The 18,477-nt window shown below is 33.4% G+C and overlaps 1 protein-coding gene across 1 annotated transcript; it reads left to right on the plus strand.

Moving 5' to 3' along the window:
* The first annotated feature begins 3,688 nt into the window (after positions 1-3,688).
* LOC111377551 (protein VASCULAR ASSOCIATED DEATH 1, chloroplastic) lies at positions 3,689-17,377 on the plus strand. The gene is made up of 19 exons (XM_023000685.1): positions 3,689-3,850; positions 5,286-5,295; positions 5,685-5,758; positions 7,490-7,540; positions 7,784-7,849; positions 9,023-9,118; positions 9,257-9,358; positions 10,708-10,808; positions 11,563-11,747; positions 13,105-13,145; positions 13,222-13,309; positions 13,412-13,498; positions 13,599-13,653; positions 14,341-14,407; positions 15,318-15,417; positions 15,929-15,990; positions 16,088-16,130; positions 16,285-16,583; positions 16,882-17,377. Exons 1-19 carry the CDS (start codon positions 3,689-3,691, stop codon positions 17,122-17,124), a joined length of 1,932 nt encoding a protein of 643 aa, XP_022856453.1. The 3' UTR covers positions 17,125-17,377.
* The last annotated feature ends 1,100 nt before the right edge of the window (positions 17,378-18,477 follow it).

Raw genomic sequence — 18,477 nt, forward strand, 5'->3', positions numbered from 1 at the left:
CAACTTTCTTTTGAATTTGAATCACCGTATGTCCACCAACCCATTTTTCTGTATTTAAAAAATTTTCAGTTACAATATCAAAAAGAAAAGTTTATTATGGTACTTTTGGGATTTTAATAGGGTTAAGTAGTAATTTCGATTATTAATTGGATTAAATAGTATAAAATGAATTATTATATGTTAAATGAGGTATCTATGATTTTTTTTCCCTTCCTTTTTTGCTGAACATTCATTAAAGGGACCAGGTCGCTACAAGTAATTATGAGGGACTTGATTTCATAGTGAAAAGAATGTAATAAAAGATTAGTTGTAAAGCGGATATTAAAGTATAAGTTTAATTAAATATAACGATTTAAAATTCATTTAATACATGTTAATTATCACCTAAACGTGTGCTAGATAACATTGTTCATAAAATTGATTGATTGTAATTGACGGACTACATTTGATAAATTAAGTCCATATTTGATCTCCATTCTTAAAATTCAATTTTTTAAACAATTTATTTTAACTACACATTTTATCAAATTTTGAATCATATTTTTCATTAATTTTTATAAAAATTCATTAAAAATTTTATTTTTATCAAAATTAAACGTTGGCTTTCATTACCTTGGTACACTAATCTCGATTTCCGACAAAGTGTCTGACAATTTTAAATTTAATTGAATAACAATTCTAAAAAATGTTTAGATTAATATTATTCTTGTATTAATAGTTGTATCTCAATTCTCATCTGCCCGTTGAACTGTCATGATAGGTGGTTGGATGGAGGACCCACCCAAGCTTAATATTCATTCTGATTTAAGTGGTTTAGTTATAAGCGGTTAACCGGGCACGATTGGCCCAATTTTGGGCTCGGTTCCCGTTATACCAATTGAATCAACCGGGCTGGTTTTGACAACATTGCATTTTTCACATCCAAATCCAGGTTTTATTTCACACATTGTGATTTGGTTGGTTTTATAAATTTAAAATAAATAAAACTTTAATTCAAAAATCATAAATTAATTGGAATTTTGTTGCCTCGCAGGAGCATCAATTAATGTTGTTAATAATGTCAATTACTACCCCTTGGGGCATAGCTCAATGGTGTAAAGGATAGAAGTGATATTATCTCATACCTTACTGGCAGCCGTAGTGTAGTAGTTCGATTCTTGAGACATGAATTGGACTTCTTGTAGGCGCAGTGTACAGACAACTCTTGTTTCCTGACCTGTTGGGACACATCCCACAATTTACCTTCCTCTACGGGCGAGGCGGGGCCGTAGGAGCCCTCAAAGTTAGGATTCAACCTTTTTTTAATAATGTCAATTACTGCCCAATAAATCTCACGGACTTTTAAAATTTTATGCTAAATGTGGAAGAATTCACAACGCAGAGCATGTATTCAAGTTGATGGATAAACATGATGTCGCTTGGAATGTGATGATTCTTGGTTATGGTTAAAGAGGGATGGGATATTTGGCTGTGAAGTGTTTTCCAATAAATGCAAATCTTGGGAATTAAGGGTGATTCTGCTACTTCTATACCTGTTTAGAGTGATTTGGTTCATGTGTATGCCTAACGTGGACGCTCTGTATTTTCTCAGTTGAATAATAAAGAGTAAGTGTCATGGAACACAACGATTGGAAGGTTCAGCAAGCAAGGGCTTGACGGAGAAGCTCGGAAACTCCTAGAGGAGATGAAAATTTTCGAGATTCATCCTAATTAGGCCACTTTCAAATTCGCCATCAGCATGTAGTCATTCAAGTCTTATCGAAGAGAGTTCAAAAAATCTAACAACACGAGAGCCAGATGGTGATATGCATAAATTAATTACATTTCGGACGAGGATATTGGTGTCTATATATATTAAATTACAGCGATTAAGGTAACATAGCCCCTGGACATTAATCAAATTATATTCCAAATGACACAAAAAATTGGACTTCGAAAATAAAGATTATACATGAAATATCCAAAGTTGCACTAATCTTGGTTAAGAATTAGATATGCACATATTACTTGTAATCAATTTGTAAAAAATTTCTAGAAGATAATTCAATGCGATCCCTCGTCGGATGTCACACATGATGAATATATCATTGAAACCAATCCACCACGTTCGCTGATGGTGAGCAATCTCAACTCACCTACTAATAGTATTGTAGCTGTCAACTTTCTTTTGAATTTGAATCACCGTATGTCCACCAACCCATTTTTCTGTATTTAAAAAATTTTCAGTTACAATATCAAAAAGAAAAGTTTATTATGGTACTTTTGGGATTTTAATAGGGTTAAGTAGTAATTTCGATTATTAATTGGATTAAATAGTATAAAATGAATTATTATATGTTAAATGAGGTATCTATGATTTTTTTTCCCTTCCTTTTTTGCTGAACATTCATTAAAGGGACCAGGTTTGCTACAAGTAATTATGAGGGACTTGATTTCATAGTGAAAAGAATGTAATAAAAGATTAGTTGTAAAGCGGATATTAAAGTATAAGTTTAATTAAATATAACGATTTAAAATTCATTTAATTATCACCTAAACGTGTGCTAGATAACATTGTTCATAAAATTGATTGATTGTAATTGACGGACTACATTTGATAAATTAAGTCCATATTTGATCTCCATTCTTAAAATTCAATTTTTTAAACAATTTATTTTAACTACACATTTTATCAAATTTTGAATCATATTTTTCATTAATTTTTATAAAAATTCATTAAAAATTTTATTTTTATCAAAATTAAACGTTGGCTTTCATTACCTTGGTACACTAATCTTGATTTCCAACAAAGTGTCTGACAATTTTAAATTTAATTGAATAACAATTCTAAAAAATGTTTAGATTAATATTATTCTTGTATTAATAGTTGTATCTCAATTCTCATCTGCCCGTTGAACTGTCATGATAGGTGGTTGGATGGAGGACCCACCCAAGCTTAATATTCATTCTGATTTGGTTGGTTTTATAAATTTAAAATAAATAAAACTTTAATTCAAAAATCATAAATTAATTGGAATTTTGTTGCCTCGCAGGAGCATCAATTAATGTTGTTAATAATGTCAATTACTACCCCTTGGGGCATAGCTCAATGGTGTAAAGGATAGAAGTGATATTATCTCATACCTTACTGGCAGCCGTAGTGTAGTAGTTCGATTCTTGAGACATGAATTGGACTTCTTGTAGGCGCAGTGTACAGACAACTCTTGTTTCCTGACCTGTTGGGACACATCCCACAATTTACCTTCCTCTACGGGCGAGGCGGGGCCGTAGGAGCCCTCAAAGTTAGGATTCAACCTTTTTTTAATAATGTCAATTACTGCCCAATAAATCTCACGGACTTTTAAAATTTTAATAAAAATTAGTGGAACTGATTAAAAAATTATCGAATATATAAAATATATGATTAAAATTAATTATTGATTATTATATAAATTTTAAAATAAATTTTTAATTAAATCAACCATGGTAAAAAAAAAAAAAAAAAAAATTTGTAAATAAGAATTAAGAGGTGACAAAAGAGTCACGTCAATAAAAATCAGAAACTTCAACACTCACCGGCAAAGCGCCGAACAAACCAACCGACACTCCCTCACCCTACATCTCAGCTCCTTGAACTCACCGTCACCGAGCCATTATATACATACAGATACACGTATATAGTATGGCAGCAGTGGCCTCCGAGAAGATCATGGACCCCACAGCCTCGCCTCCAATTTCACAATCAATGGATCATAATTCTTCTGCACGCTTCTCCGCCGCCTCCGCCGATATTGACTCATCTTCGTACGCCGACGCACCTGATCTCCCCTCCACTTCAATCCCTAGCCCTCCCAGAAAATTCGATAGTCAGGTATTTTCTCGCCCTCATTTATTTTTTAGTTTTAATTTCTATAGTTTAGTGTTGTCATTGTTCTTTTTTTCCTGGAAAAGAACCGGAGTAAATATTGTTCCTCGGTCGATCTAATCAATTTGTAAAAAATTTCTAGAAGATAATTCAATGCGATCCCTCGTCGGATGTCACACATGATGAATATATCATTGAAACCAATCCACCACGTTCGCTGATGGTGAGCAATCTCAACTCACCTACTAATAGTATTGTAGCTGTCAACTTTCTTTTGAATTTGAATCACCGTATGTCCACCAACCCATTTTTCTGTATTTAAAAAATTTTCAGTTACAATATCAAAAAGAAAAGTTTATTATGGTACTTTTGGGATTTTAATAGGGTTAAGTAGTAATTTCGATTATTAATTGGATTAAATAGTATAAAATGAATTATTATATGTTAAATGAGGTATCTATGATTTTTTTTCCCTTCCTTTTTTGCTGAACATTCATTAAAGGGACCAGGTTTGCTACAAGTAATTATGAGGGACTTGATTTCATAGTGAAAAGAATGTAATAAAAGATTAGTTGTAAAGCGGATATTAAAGTATAAGTTTAATTAAATATAACGATTTAAAATTCATTTAATTATCACCTAAACGTGTGCTAGATAACATTGTTCATAAAATTGATTGATTGTAATTGACGGACTACATTTGATAAATTAAGTCCATGTTTGATCTCCATTCTTAAAATTCAATTTTTTTAAATAATTTATTTTAACTACACATTTTATCAAATTTTGAATCATATTTTTCATTAATTTTTATAAAAATTCATTAAAAATTTTATTTTTATCAAAATTAAACGTTGGCTTTCATTACCTTGGTACACTAATCTCGATTTCCGACAAAGTGTCTGACAATTTTAAATTTAATTGAATAACAATTCTAAAAAATGTTTAGATTAATAAAATATTGTACATATCTTCGTTTTGGTTTTCAACTAATCTGTATAATGTTTTGATACAAACTTGTGAAGTTCCGTAGGTAGAGTAGCCATTCCTTATTTTTATTGTTCAAGGACTGAGTGATGTGTAACTAATTCATTGACCATGATGCACAAATTCTGATTTTGGGAATTCTCACACAGTAAGACTTGGGGGGTATTTCAGCTGGCTTAGTGCCCCCAGCTGGGGAGTGCTGTGACTTCAATTTCTGGTTGGTGAATGGCTTTGTATGCATTATTAGAAAAGTAACACTCATATGAAATTCTGGTCGTCTGTGCTGTTGAAGTAGTCCAAAAGGAAAGATAAAAGAAGAATGTGCTTAAGTTCATGGTCTTGGAAAGTCATTCCTGATGTTCAAGAATTTCTGACTATTGATGTTAAATTCTACTGAAAGTCTGATGGAAGAAGTTAAAAACACCAATTTGTTTTATTGATGAGTAATTGACAGTGTGCTAATGGTAAGTGTAAGCCATGCAAATAATTTACACACCCAGTTTTGCTTGCTCCAAGTTTCAAGTTGTTCTCTTGGTCCCTTTTTGAGCTTCTGAATTTAAATGAGCATAGGATTCCTGTACTTGGATAATCCAATCTTTTTGAACTATATTCAAAAAGGCAGGGTACCACCCACTTGTTATAAAATTTGAAGGGTTTTGGGGTCTTGCTTCACACCACTACTAATCAGCCAGATCGGAGGTACAGTACAATGCTGATTTAGAAGAGACAAGGATGACATCTACAAGAGTTTCACATGTGGTGACCAGGGGATAACTTAAGTGTTCTTTCCATTGAAGGTCATAAATTGTTGCAAGTGTTCTTTCCATTGAAGGTCATAAATTGTTGCACTAAGCATATTATTTGGCATTTGATGGGGATACTCTTTCAAGTTCTAATGAGACTGCCTGGAAGAATCCGACTGCTATGGTAAATATCAAAAAATTGTGGATTGAGATAAGATTGTATTTGCAAGAGTTGCGTTGTATACAGTATCAACTTGAATGTGGAGAGAGTTTTAATATGTGAAGACGTTTGAAAGCTACTAATTTAGTGACTTCAACTGTTGCTTATACGTGGCATCGTTCTTCATTTAGATTTCTGGGTAAATGACATGAAATGTCTCTTAGAGTTTGTTTATGATTATGTTTGTAGATCACATCAATGGAAACTTTTGGGCTGGTTTTGATTAAATGAAAGATTGATAGTTTTGATGATGCTGCTTGAGAAATCGGTTTGGTGGGAGATATATTTAAAAACCTAAAGAAGTAATGTAGGGTTATAGCTTTGAAGATTATAAGCTATCTATGATACAATATGATAAAAAAGAATATACATGAAATCTATTCATTTGCTACATCCATAGAGTGGACATAGCATAAGTGAGGATGTTAAGATGGGTTTTGTTTCCATACAACGATAATTATTTTCACACGTGATTAAGACTTATGCATTGAGGCACACCTCACAATGGGCCTTCATTAAGAGTCTTTTTAGTGCTTTTCTCCAGGCTTATACTTTCAGTATTGAGATGCATACTTAATGTCGAAAGTCTCAGGGCAACTAACTTGTGTGCTCTATCGTCTTGCTCTTTTTAGGTTTTTTCATTATTGATCTTGGCTTTTTGGAATGGGTTTTTTCATACCCTAAATGTTAAGGTTCTTTGGGGTATTTTAAACATAATTTTAAAGGCTAGAAAAAGGAATTGGCAGAGAAGAGAACAATTGAGAATGCATACACCTTACGGCTAAAGTACGTTAACTGCCTTCGAAGTGAAGTTTAAACTTTTCAGACTAGCAACCAGTGATAGAAGATTCTTTTAAGTGTGTTATTTTTTTCTTTTGGTCGCGAGTTTTTGTCCCAATTTTCTCTAGTTTCTTTTTCATTTCGAAGTAAAAGCAAATGAAATTCTTTGATAGCCAGTAATTTTTTTTGGCTTGTAATTCTAGTTGTGTTTGTGGATTAGTGGTCTTGTATGTGATCAATCTTTGTTAAGTTATAATTCACTACTTTGTTGCTGTATTTTAAAATGGGTTGCAAATTAGACTCTAAATTTTATTGACACGTTTTATCATGAATTTTTAGATGGTTGATGGTTTATTATGAGTATACTAATGTAACTTTGTAGTGGTATCAAAGGATAAATAGAGACATGGATGCTGAGAGTGTTATTTGTATTGTCTAGAACTAAGCAAACTCCCTTTCACTAGGGCAATGCAAAATTTTAGTTAGGTGAGATACGGAACATGTCTTAAGCTGTTGCAAAGATTTGGTTTCCTTGAACCTTCCAGAAACTTAACTCTGATTTAGATAATAGTAAAATGGTTTCAAGTAGTTGCCCCCAAGATTATTGTTGCTGTACATGTTGTATCTAGCTTCTTTCTTTTCATTTTTCCCATCTCCTGTTTATGTGAACCTGTTTGTTGTGTTTTATTTTCAGAGTTTGTGACTGGTTTCTGATCATGTTGGTGAGCTCCTTTTTTTTTTTTTGTTTCCTGAGGCTACCAATTTTAACAAATAATTCTTGTGTATTGAACTTTAAAGCAGTCTAGGTATTTATCTTTTCCGAACGTCTATCTCTTTCTGGATCATTTAACTATAGATTACTTTGCTCTGCAAAATACCCATTCGCATAAGTTATTTTATTTTTCCTTGTTATAGGTTCTTGTTCAAGATTTTAACTGTGCATTGCAAGAGAATTTTCTTCTTCAGGTAATATTGATCTTTATAATTTTTAGTTGGTTTAAGAGTTAGATTTTCTTGGACTTTCATCTTTATGCTTCGTGCATTGTTATTTTTCCTTTCATCATGTGTTGGGTTGCAACTATTATTGGGGTTATGCCGTTTTTCGCTAGCTTTTTTTCTATATCATTCACACACTTTAATGTGGTTGTTGTCTAATAACTTTTGGACCGTTACAATATTCCTGATAGGGAGTATTATTCTTCATTGCAGGGCCACATGTACCTCTTTGACCGTTATATCTGCTTTTATTCCAACTTATTTGGATTTGAGACGAAGGTATGCTTGTGTATATATCTTGTGCCTCTGTCCATTATCTGCTTTTGCTTCACCTCTGTGGATATCAGGCAAAGGTTTTTGGTCAATAAGTATTTTCTCTTTTGTATTTTTAAGCTAATCAATTTAGACCAGAGTTTATTTGGATAGTATCCTGCTTCATGTTCATTCTTATACTGTTGTTGTGGGTGAGTGGTTCATATTCAATTGATTGTACAGCTGTACACCATGACATTTGATGAACTAAATGATGGAAATGTAAATGAAATTGTAGGAAATTTATGTGAAGAAAGCAAAAATATCTTTGTTAATTTTGTATTTTTGAGGCAATACGGCATTTCAATCAAGTATCAAATATGTAGTTTGTTAGATAGATTCAAGATTTTTTTATCATCAAGGATCACATGGTATATGAAATGGTGCTTGGCCGCTAATCATATTCCTACTAGATTTCATCAGTATAGGCTTGGTCAACTGGAAACCTGTGCTATACTATTAATTGTTTTCTATTTCATTCTTATCCGTGTCATTTATCTTGGGATCATAAGATCTCTCCCTCCCTTACCTTCTGTTTCTAGTATTATAAAAAGAAAGGTTGGGGAGTTTTGAACATTTTCTACATAAGTTCTAGGGAAACAATGATATGTATAAACATGTTCCTTAGCTGCAGTCAGCCAGTATCTTAAGATAAATTATTGCACAAATTATGATGTGATTTCCATGGATGTCTGTAACTATAGTACTTTCACGTTAATGTGATTGGTTTCTTACCGCTTCAAGTTTACTGCTCTTTCTAGCTTGGAAAATCTTTTATTTCTGTTGGTAATTAGATTGTATAAACACGTAGCTTCGGAACTGAGAATTATAAATGCCGGGTTATGATATGGTTGTATTTGCAACAATTACATAGTAGGTATAGTGATGTTTGAGTTTGCGGTCATGTTGATTATAAATTTGATCTTTAGTCTATTGGTTAATGTGAATTGATGAGATTTAGTGATTCTTTGATTTTTGAGGTCATACACACACTAAATATTTGGAATGTTAAAATAAAATGACTGACCTTTGAATGTGGATTTGATCCTACTAATATTGTTTGATGCGTGTTTTATTTCGTCAATACCATTTTGGTATTAGGTCCTTAATTCATTGACAATATAACACTTCATATTTTAGAAAATCATCCCATTTCATGAAGTCACGTTTATAAGGAGAGCAAAGGTAGCAGCTATCTTCCCTACTGCAATAGAAATAACAGCTGGAGGGCAGAAGGTATTACCTAGTTTTAATGCTATATTACGTTGTGTTCTATAAATTTCATGTATTTTTCCACATGATATAAGATCATATGCTACTTTGTTTTTAAACAGTGTCTACTTTGTTTTTAAATAGTTTTTTCTGTTTTGGCAGTATTTCTTCACCTCATTTTTATCCCGTGATGAAGCTTTCAAGCTCATTAATGATGGCTGGTTGCAGCATAGCAATGGGTCTAAAGAAATTACAGATCAGCAGGTATTTAGGTGTTGAATGACATATAAATTCATGCTTAAGATTTATACTTGACTCGAACCATAATCAGATTTTGAATTCATTAAGTTTGTTTTGTATTTTTCTGATATCTTCCTGGTTGTTTCTGTGTTATATATGTTGATCATTTTTAGTTTAATTAGTGAAAAAAATATTGATTGAAACTCATGGTAGTGTTATGACGTGTCTTTTTATCTTCCCTGGGGATAAGAACTGATAATTGCTATCTGATTATCACCATTCCATGTCATTGTAATAAAATGGAATTCTAGTTTTATGGCTGCTGAAAAGTGGGCAAGGGGTTATCAGGTTGGATGAATAGTCTTGTCGTGAGACTCAATGTCAAGACTCCTGCGACTTGTTCTGAAATTTGGATGGATGACATATATGGCACTTGAGTTCCTGATTCTTTTCTATATTTGAGTATACAATTATTGACAACTGATTCCCCTACTCACTACCATGTTCGAGGATACATTTATTGGCTTGTGAGCAGCTGGAAATCTTCGCTTAAACTTGATGTAAACCACTGCAATCTCCTTTGATGTTCAGGAAAATACAGGCTTAGTTTCTTTCACAGGAAACTAAGGGAGACATGTTACCTTTGGACGTTTGTTTCTTGTTGGTTGGTTACATTTTCCATGAGTATGCAAACCATCTTTTGAAGTTCATAGATTCTGTAAAACACGCACAATATGTCCTTTACCCAATCAGTTTGAAATTTCTTTTTCTTTATATTATCCTTGGTAATTAAGTGGACTGAAAGGGCATTGTATGTTGGTGGATCTTTTTTACGCATGGAAGATGTGGATTTAAAGTTTAAATTATTTATTCATATGTAACCTTTTTGGAGTTTTTTTTCCACGTCGATTTTTCCTCTTTCGATATGTATGTGATTATTTAGCACCTTGTAACCTGAATATGGACAGAAATCTTGGTGCCTTTCAAAATGAACTTGCATTTTGTGTTCTCTGCGTAGGGTTTCGTGTTATCACTCATTTTTTGAGGCACTTATTAGCCAAGACACATAGTGGATTCTATATCATATTATTTCGTGCTGTGAAATTATTTTTGTTGATCATTTTTCTGTGAGAGGTAATAGACAATCAGTCCTATTACATGGCCTTAGAGATAATATTCTATATTTGATTTTTGCTTTTCTGTCAAACTGTGGATAATTTTCTGATTGGAGGAACCGTAGAAAACCAAGATATGTTAGAGAGTGTATGTTTCTTGTGGCCTTGTATAAATGGTTCGACCATAATCTGATGAGAATATGTATGAAATATCATCCGTATTCTGTTGCTATTTACTGTTGTTCTGCTTTATCTCAGGATTCGAAGTCTGAGAATGGTAGCCAAGAGAATATGAGTGCCATAGTTGAAAAATCTGAGAGTTGCAGTCAATCTGTGGACAATCTGGATATCATTGAAAGGTATTTTTCCTAAGATGCAACATGATAAATCCTCTTCGCCAACTGAATGCTGCGGTTGACTTTTTCTCATTGTTTAGAACCAGGCTGTCTTTAAATCCAAAAACCTTCCTAAATCCACATAGTAATATCTTCTCCATAATTAATTTCCCACACTGTCGTTTTCTCTCAATGTAAGATAGTTAATATGAAGTCTGCTTTAAACATCTTGTATACTGATAGTAACAGCATTCAATTCAAAATGGCGAGGTTTACGAAGCATGATTTTATTTAAATTCCTGAGTACATTTTCCACATGGGAAGCTGTGGATTATGATTTTTTGATTAATGCCGATTTTTCCAGAGTATGTTTTAGAGCAGGAAATTGCTGGTCAGTCACTGAATGTAGGGTAATTAGGGTTTGAGACTAAGGGCAGATGACATTGGTTTTTATTATACCCTTTGACTTGCTGAACTGACTATTCACATATATGGAATGCCAAAAAAGTAAAAACTAGCTGACACACAAAACTCCATCTGGAAATATATGACTATTGTCCATTACTAAAATGACTAAAGTACCATCGTCTGAAAGAAATCATGAAAAAATTGAAAATTACAAGCACAAACGAGTGAATTAGATTGCAAAGTATATACTCAATTATTGATGGTTCCTGTAGCTAACTGTAATAACTGACTTTCCAAATTGCTGTTTCTTTGTTACTCTTGTTCTCTTTGACTGAATCAAATTTTATGATGATTTATCTGTGTGAATCAGGGATAAGAATGTTCCCATGACTGAAGATTCTAAACTCTCAGTTAATGGTGAACCTGAAACTGTGTCCACATCTTCAGGAGTGCAAACTAATGAGGTAGAGGATGTAGAAGTTGCTCAAAGTATTGAGTGTTCATCTTCTGGAAAATCTTCTGTTTGGGAGCAGGAGGATTCTGATGCACCTGGAGGTCAGTCAAATATTCTAGTCTCCAAATATTATAAAAATTAAATTACTGTTCCACATTTGCAATTCCTAAAAAGGATTAAATTATTAAAAAATTTGTGCTCTTTATGATTTCATTTTATTTGAAATTACTGCTCCCTGTTTCAGAATGAAGAAAATGTTTGACATTGTTCAGCACATTGATAATGTTATTATCGTCTTTAGTAAATAGTGTGAAACTATTTTGTCACATAATATCAAGTTGTGATGTCAAGATTCTTTCTTGTACTGTGAGTTGCTTAGGTTTTCCTATAGGGCCCATTTCATTCCAAACCCTATAGTTTCTGAACTTGTTTGGCGTTTGTTGCTCCTTTTTTAGCAATAGACTGGAATGCTTTAACATTCAAATTTTAATGTATGCAGTGAAAATGTGAAGTATCTTATCATTCCACGTGAATTTGATGCAGTAGAATGTCAGCAGGAAGCATCGGTGATGGCAGTAAAGTTTTAACCACTTTAAGTGGTGGAGAGTCCAAAATCTAGTCAAATGACACTATTAATGATCAAAATATATCTCTATTTTAAAAAATTTCAAATGAAAAGTAAATAAAAAATACCTATGAAAATCACATACATTTTATCTGCAAGGTGTCAAAAGGTTTAAGTACTCAAGATGGCACGGGCACCACCCCCTAATGTCTTGACTTGGCCAAAATTTCTTATTTGAAAAGCATGCGTCTAAGATGATGTATAATTCGTTTTTGTATCCTTGTAAACAGACAGTTGTACCCTATTTTAATGGAAGTACTCAACAGAAAAGGTCATTAGAGCTCACGATTGTATCAAATTGCAGATATATCTTAAAATTGGTAGAATAAATTGGACAGTGATGTAAATCAAGTTCCTTGCAAGGAATGCTAATAACGGATGCTGCTAAAGAAGGGCAATGGATTTGATGCTAGTGATTATATACCAACAATTGAAATAATGAAACCAAATTTCTTCTGTGATTATTTCCATCTACTAGTGGTTACATGTCAAATTATCGATGTATGAAAGAATTGAGTGCTAAATTTCAGTGCAATCTAATGTTTCCTAATGTCTGGTTTTACACGCACATCATATATCCATTATTTTGATGCCTCATTTTATGTTGTGCCATTTAGGAACCTGTATATCATATTCCTCTTCTTTTTGTGTGTCTGCATGGAGTGGGGACAGATGTTGCTCTTTAACTTGGTCTCTCAACTTTGCATATCACATCACGATCTTTAAAGTTTCAGTGTTTTCTCTCCTTACATAAATTTTATCCCAATTTCTTTATTGTTTTGATTTAATCTCTTTCCACTTTATTTATCTTGAACTGGGTTTTTAAAATGCAGTTCCTGAATGCTACACGATGGTTGCCGAATCAAAGTTTCCGGTACATAAAATGATTTTATTTAAATTGAACGCGGCATGAGCTTGTGTGGTTTAAACATTTGATTGATGCATTGCAGATAGATGTTGAGGAGTTTTTTCATCTGTTCGTTTCAGATGATAGTGTTAGTTTTCAGGAGTCCTTCCATGAAAAATGCGGTGATAAAGGTATAGGCAAAAAGTTTTATGGATTGTTCAATTCACCATGTCACAGTGCCAGGTTCTTTTAAGTGGCGAATTTATAATAACTTTCAGGCTTTTGCCTTATAGATTTCAAATGTACTTCATGGCGTCCGCATGAAATATATGGGCACACCCGTGATGCATCATTTCAACATCCAATTAAACTATATTTTGGTAGGTTTTCGATCAAATCATGTTGATTTTCGTATCTAGTGTCCATTCACTCTGATGCTAAGTTATTATGGACTCATAATCTATATTTTGCTTCATGTAGGTGCGAGATTTGGTAGCTGTCAGGAGGTTCAGAAATATCGAGTTTACAAGAACTGGTACATGAGATTTGTCGTATTAATTTTCCACGTGTTTGAACAATCACAATCATTATTTCTTATTCTGCTATTGTCACCCTTCATCCCCTCCTGTTGCATTTTTATTTCTGAAAAATACTTCATGTTATTTAATGCTCGACCTTTTACAATCCAGACATTTTTTTACCTGAAACGTTTTGCTAAAATTTTATTTAGCCCCCCCCCCCCCCCCCCCCCCTCCTTTTTTGGAAATGAAAATGGGTGGAATAGTAATTTTATTTTTATTTATTTTATTTTATTTTTTTTAATGAGTGGTTGAAAAAGAAGGAAAAATTTTCGATTTACGAGTAATATTATTTTATGAAAGATTGTGTGGTTGAAAATAAGAGAGAAAAATGGAATGGAAATTAATGAGATTCAAACGGGGGCTTGGTTTTGAGTAAAACCTGTGCATGCACTTCCTAGGTCATGAATATGGAACTTACTTTATGTAATTAAGCACATTGTAATTTATCCTTGTGAGAGCTGCTTGCCAATAATGATGCATTCTCCGTAATAAAGCTCCAGTTCATGTTCTCTTTGCTACAGCTGGCCAAAGCACACCAAATTTCGAGTCAAGTCCTATTATGATGTCTCATTTTCTAGGATTCTCACTGTACAGTTGAGCTCTTTATTGTATTTGACTTGCATAATTTTGTATGATGCCAGTCACTTGGTTGCTGAAACTTCACAAGAGATCAGTGATGTACCATATGGGGATTATTTTCGAGTTGAGGTACAGTGTTCCAGTTCACATTGGAAACCTTGGATTTTATATTCCCTGTTACAAAATGCCGTGGTTGCGCTCCTCTTTCATGTTTCAAAATTTTGATTTCTCTTTGTATCTGGCTACCGTTTGCACTCCTTTTTCTTTGGTGCTGAAGAGGCTGGTTGGGTGGGTGGGTGATTGTGGTGTTTAAATTTGTGGCCTAGTTCTGGTCCACTGGTCCATTGTTGATGCATTGAATGATTAACTCTGGACCTTTTACATGTCATTATCTGATCTTCAACATCAGTTGCACATGGGGGTAAAAATGAATCAGAAAACAATCAATGATGATGCGAACATCTTGTTATATTCTTTGATAGCTTAACAGTGATATTCAAACCCCTGACTGAACATTTACAGTTGTTATCCTGTGAATCAGTTAAAATCTGGGTAATTTGATCTTCAATATTTGTTTCACAAAGCACATAGAATCAGTCACATGATAGGTTTAAAAAGTAAAAAAGAAAATTAAAAAAATTAGTACATGCTAACCCTTGTATTCGTTTGGGTGCCCTTGTATTATATTAATGATATAGTTGTCACTATTCTTTTTTTTTTTTGGTTTTTTGCTTGATTAAATTTATGATATGGAATTAAAAGAGCTAAGATCTGGACAATTACAAAAATGTATTTGAAAACGTCACGTATCACTGGAAATAGAATGACTATGATTAGTTTCAAAGATTTGCCAGCATGCTGAAAACATAAGATCGCTGGTAAGCTCCTCTATCCGTTTTCTCTTCAAAGGAGATTCGAGGAAGCTCCCACCTTATCTTCTATAGCTGTTCAGTACATTGGTTTGTAAAGAAATTAGAGTTGATGTTCGCTTAGCATCTTTCATGAATTTCCTATTTGGATTCTCATTAAAATTTTACAGGGGCGATGGGATGTGGAGAGAGATGGCAGTGATTCGAAACCTGGCTGCATATTGAAGGTTTACATCCATGTGGCCTTTTCCAAGAAAACCATGTGGAGAGGTTTGTCAAGTCTCTTTCTTATACCCTCCTGCAACCCATAGCTGTCTTCGTGTCCCCAACTAAGGGGAAGATTTATGTACCTGTTATGAATTGGTTCTTGATGCTGTGCATTAAGTAGAGCACGTGGCTGTGTTTTTGATGTAAACTTTAGCTACTCACACTCTCACATGTATATACACGTATAATTGACCGATTGCCTTCTATCTAGAGTATTTCTGCAAATCCTGCACTTTCATGTAACGTCATTACATTTTGTGAAGTTGATGTCAATACTTGTTATTATCACCAGTGGACAAAACCATTTAAGCTGTTATGAATGTGGTAGGTTTTACAGGACACCCACATGTTCTATCTGTGGCTTCCGCTAACCATAGAATGGCCAATTTTTTTTTCATATTTGTATAAGTTGGATTTGTTGGACCTTTAGAGTAGGATGCTACCATGAACAGCTGTTAGAATCAGCTTCTACTGAAATTTGGTTTGAGTGTTGAGTGGGTGCTAAATTTTGCAGGGAAGATAGTGCAGTCTACATTGGAAGAGTGCCGGGAAGCTTATGCCATTTGGATAGATCTTGTAATCTTCTTGTCTTTTTCTTGTAAGGCTCTTAAGTTTTCTATTTGCTAAAGGTTGACAGTATTGACGAGGATGAAATGGGCTATTTTTTTTTCAGGCACACGAGTTGTTGAAGAAGAAGAACCTTGAAAAGGAAGAAGGTACGTTTATTGTTCAGAAACCAAATATTTGAAACCAATTGAGATAGTTAATAACTTCTAGCCACTGAATTTATAGAAGTTATTTTACATGCTTGTTTTTGGATAATATTTAATTTCAATATATTTGATTTTAATATTCTGTATTGTAATTCAGCTGTCAGTCTTCCATCGAACTTGATACCAAATGGTCAAATTATATTAAAAGAGCATGGAAGCACTGAGAAATGTGTTTCAGAGAGAGCAAGTGATGCAAACATATCCAAAAGGTTGCCCAACTTGAATGATGTGAACCAAAAAATCACCAATGCCCAGCAAATAAATCATAGTGGCTCTGCATCAGTTGGATCCTCGTTAAAAGATTCCTTTGCGAAATTCTGTACGTCTTTGAAATGTCAAAGCACGCCTTCCCTAATTCTGGTCATCACGGTTGCTGTGATTCTCCTTTTAATGCAGGTACACAAACAAATGTTTCTTTATAATATTCGTCTACCTAGATATATGTTCGGATGCATGTATATATCGTGCCTGTTTCCAGTTCGTTATAAATTATGCGAGAATCATATGATGAGCATTTTTATTCTATGCATATCGAATCTCTAGTGTCATATTTTGTAGTTAGCATTTTTATTTTACTCATCAAATTTGTATGGGCTGGTTTTTCTATTGATTGGCATGATACTGCTATTGCTTCCCTTGTGTGTGAAATGTTAACTATATATATATATATAATTTTTTTTTTTTTTTTTCACAGATTAGCATTCTCGTGTTATTGAGTCGACCTCAGCGGATCCACCTGATTCCTCAAGCAGATGGCATGAGCGGCATGCACAGAGGGGGAGATAGAGCGGAAACACTCGGCTTGCTTGATAGGCAAATGAAAATTCTCAAGGAGGAGATGCACGTGGTCGAGGCTTTACTTGAGAAAATGCAGCATGAGCATACTCTATTGAAAAGAAAGTTGAAAGACTTGGAGATCTCAAGAAACAGACAGTAATGACAGAAAAAATTGTACATCAGCAACTGTATATGAGTACCTTCACTCTTTGAGCTTGCTCTTTCATGTACTAGTCCACGTGCACATCTGAATACACATTTTTACAAAACAGGAACTCCATGCTGTTTGGGCAAACAAATGGGGTACTTATTTTCACACACAAGTACATAGAGATATACTTTCAAAAAGTAGCTTTTAAGTTCGGCCAGACACGGATCGACTTATATTTGAATGGAAATTACCATTAGAAAAACCATCTCCATTGCCATGGAACGTTGTCCAATCAGATTAAATTTTTTTATTTGGAATGTTACTAGATACAATAATGTTATTTTATCAAATGATGACTAAAAAGATAGTCATAAGGGTAAAATTTAACCCATGTTTGACAATTATACTTTTAAAACTCTTTTTTTTTATATATTTATTTTCAATTACATATTCATCCCATAAAATATTTTGCAATATAAATTCAAAATTTTTTGACACTTTTTAATCACATTTTTCTAGAAATCACTATTCCAAATTCTATTTTTTCAAATTTATGGTTGTCAAATAGGAGTTTAATATATATATATATATATATATGGAAATGATCTATTGGGCGTTGGTGCTTAGCTTATGTTAAGCATCGATGGTATGACATATCATTTGATTAATGAATAAGTTAAACGGTAGTAGTCATTAGATATCTTTTCTTGATTTTCTTTACTTAGAAAAAAAATATGTAGACTATGGCAACTTGAGAAGGCAAAAAAGTGTTCTGACGCAAATTAGTTACATTAAAAATAAAAATAAAACCATTGCATGGTCTTAGGCTTCTCTGATCAGGATCGACCATACATAGTGTGTGTGTATATTTTGTAAGAATAATGGAAAGTATTAGTCATTAGATATCTTTTCTTGATTTTCTTCACTTAAAGAAAAAATATGTAAACTATGACAACTTGGGAAGGCAAAAATGTGTTTTGATACAAATTAGTTACATTAAAAAAAAAAAAAAAAACACAAAAACCACTGCATGGTCTTAGGCTTCTTTTATCAGGATTGCTTATACGTAGTATTCATCTTTGAATCGAACAAAGAAATATTGTGGAATGAAAGTTCTGGCTTTATGCACAAGATTTCGCAGTTAGACCATCGATATCTTGCACTGCTGAAGGATTGACATTTGACCGACTGAAGAATGGTAAACATCCTCATATACTTGTGTGGGTGGATGCTCATTTTCCATTTAATGCAACCACAAAACTTGAGATTATAGTGATTTGTTTTAGAAGCAAGATGGAAGTGTCGTACATAGGAATCAAGATAGATAATTGTCTCTTCACTCTAAGGATTTTCTATTAAACT

Source organism: Olea europaea, chromosome 3, assembly GCF_002742605.1.
Source record: "Olea europaea var. sylvestris chromosome 3, O_europaea_v1, whole genome shotgun sequence".
Lineage (NCBI taxonomy): Eukaryota > Viridiplantae > Streptophyta > Magnoliopsida > Lamiales > Oleaceae > Olea > Olea europaea.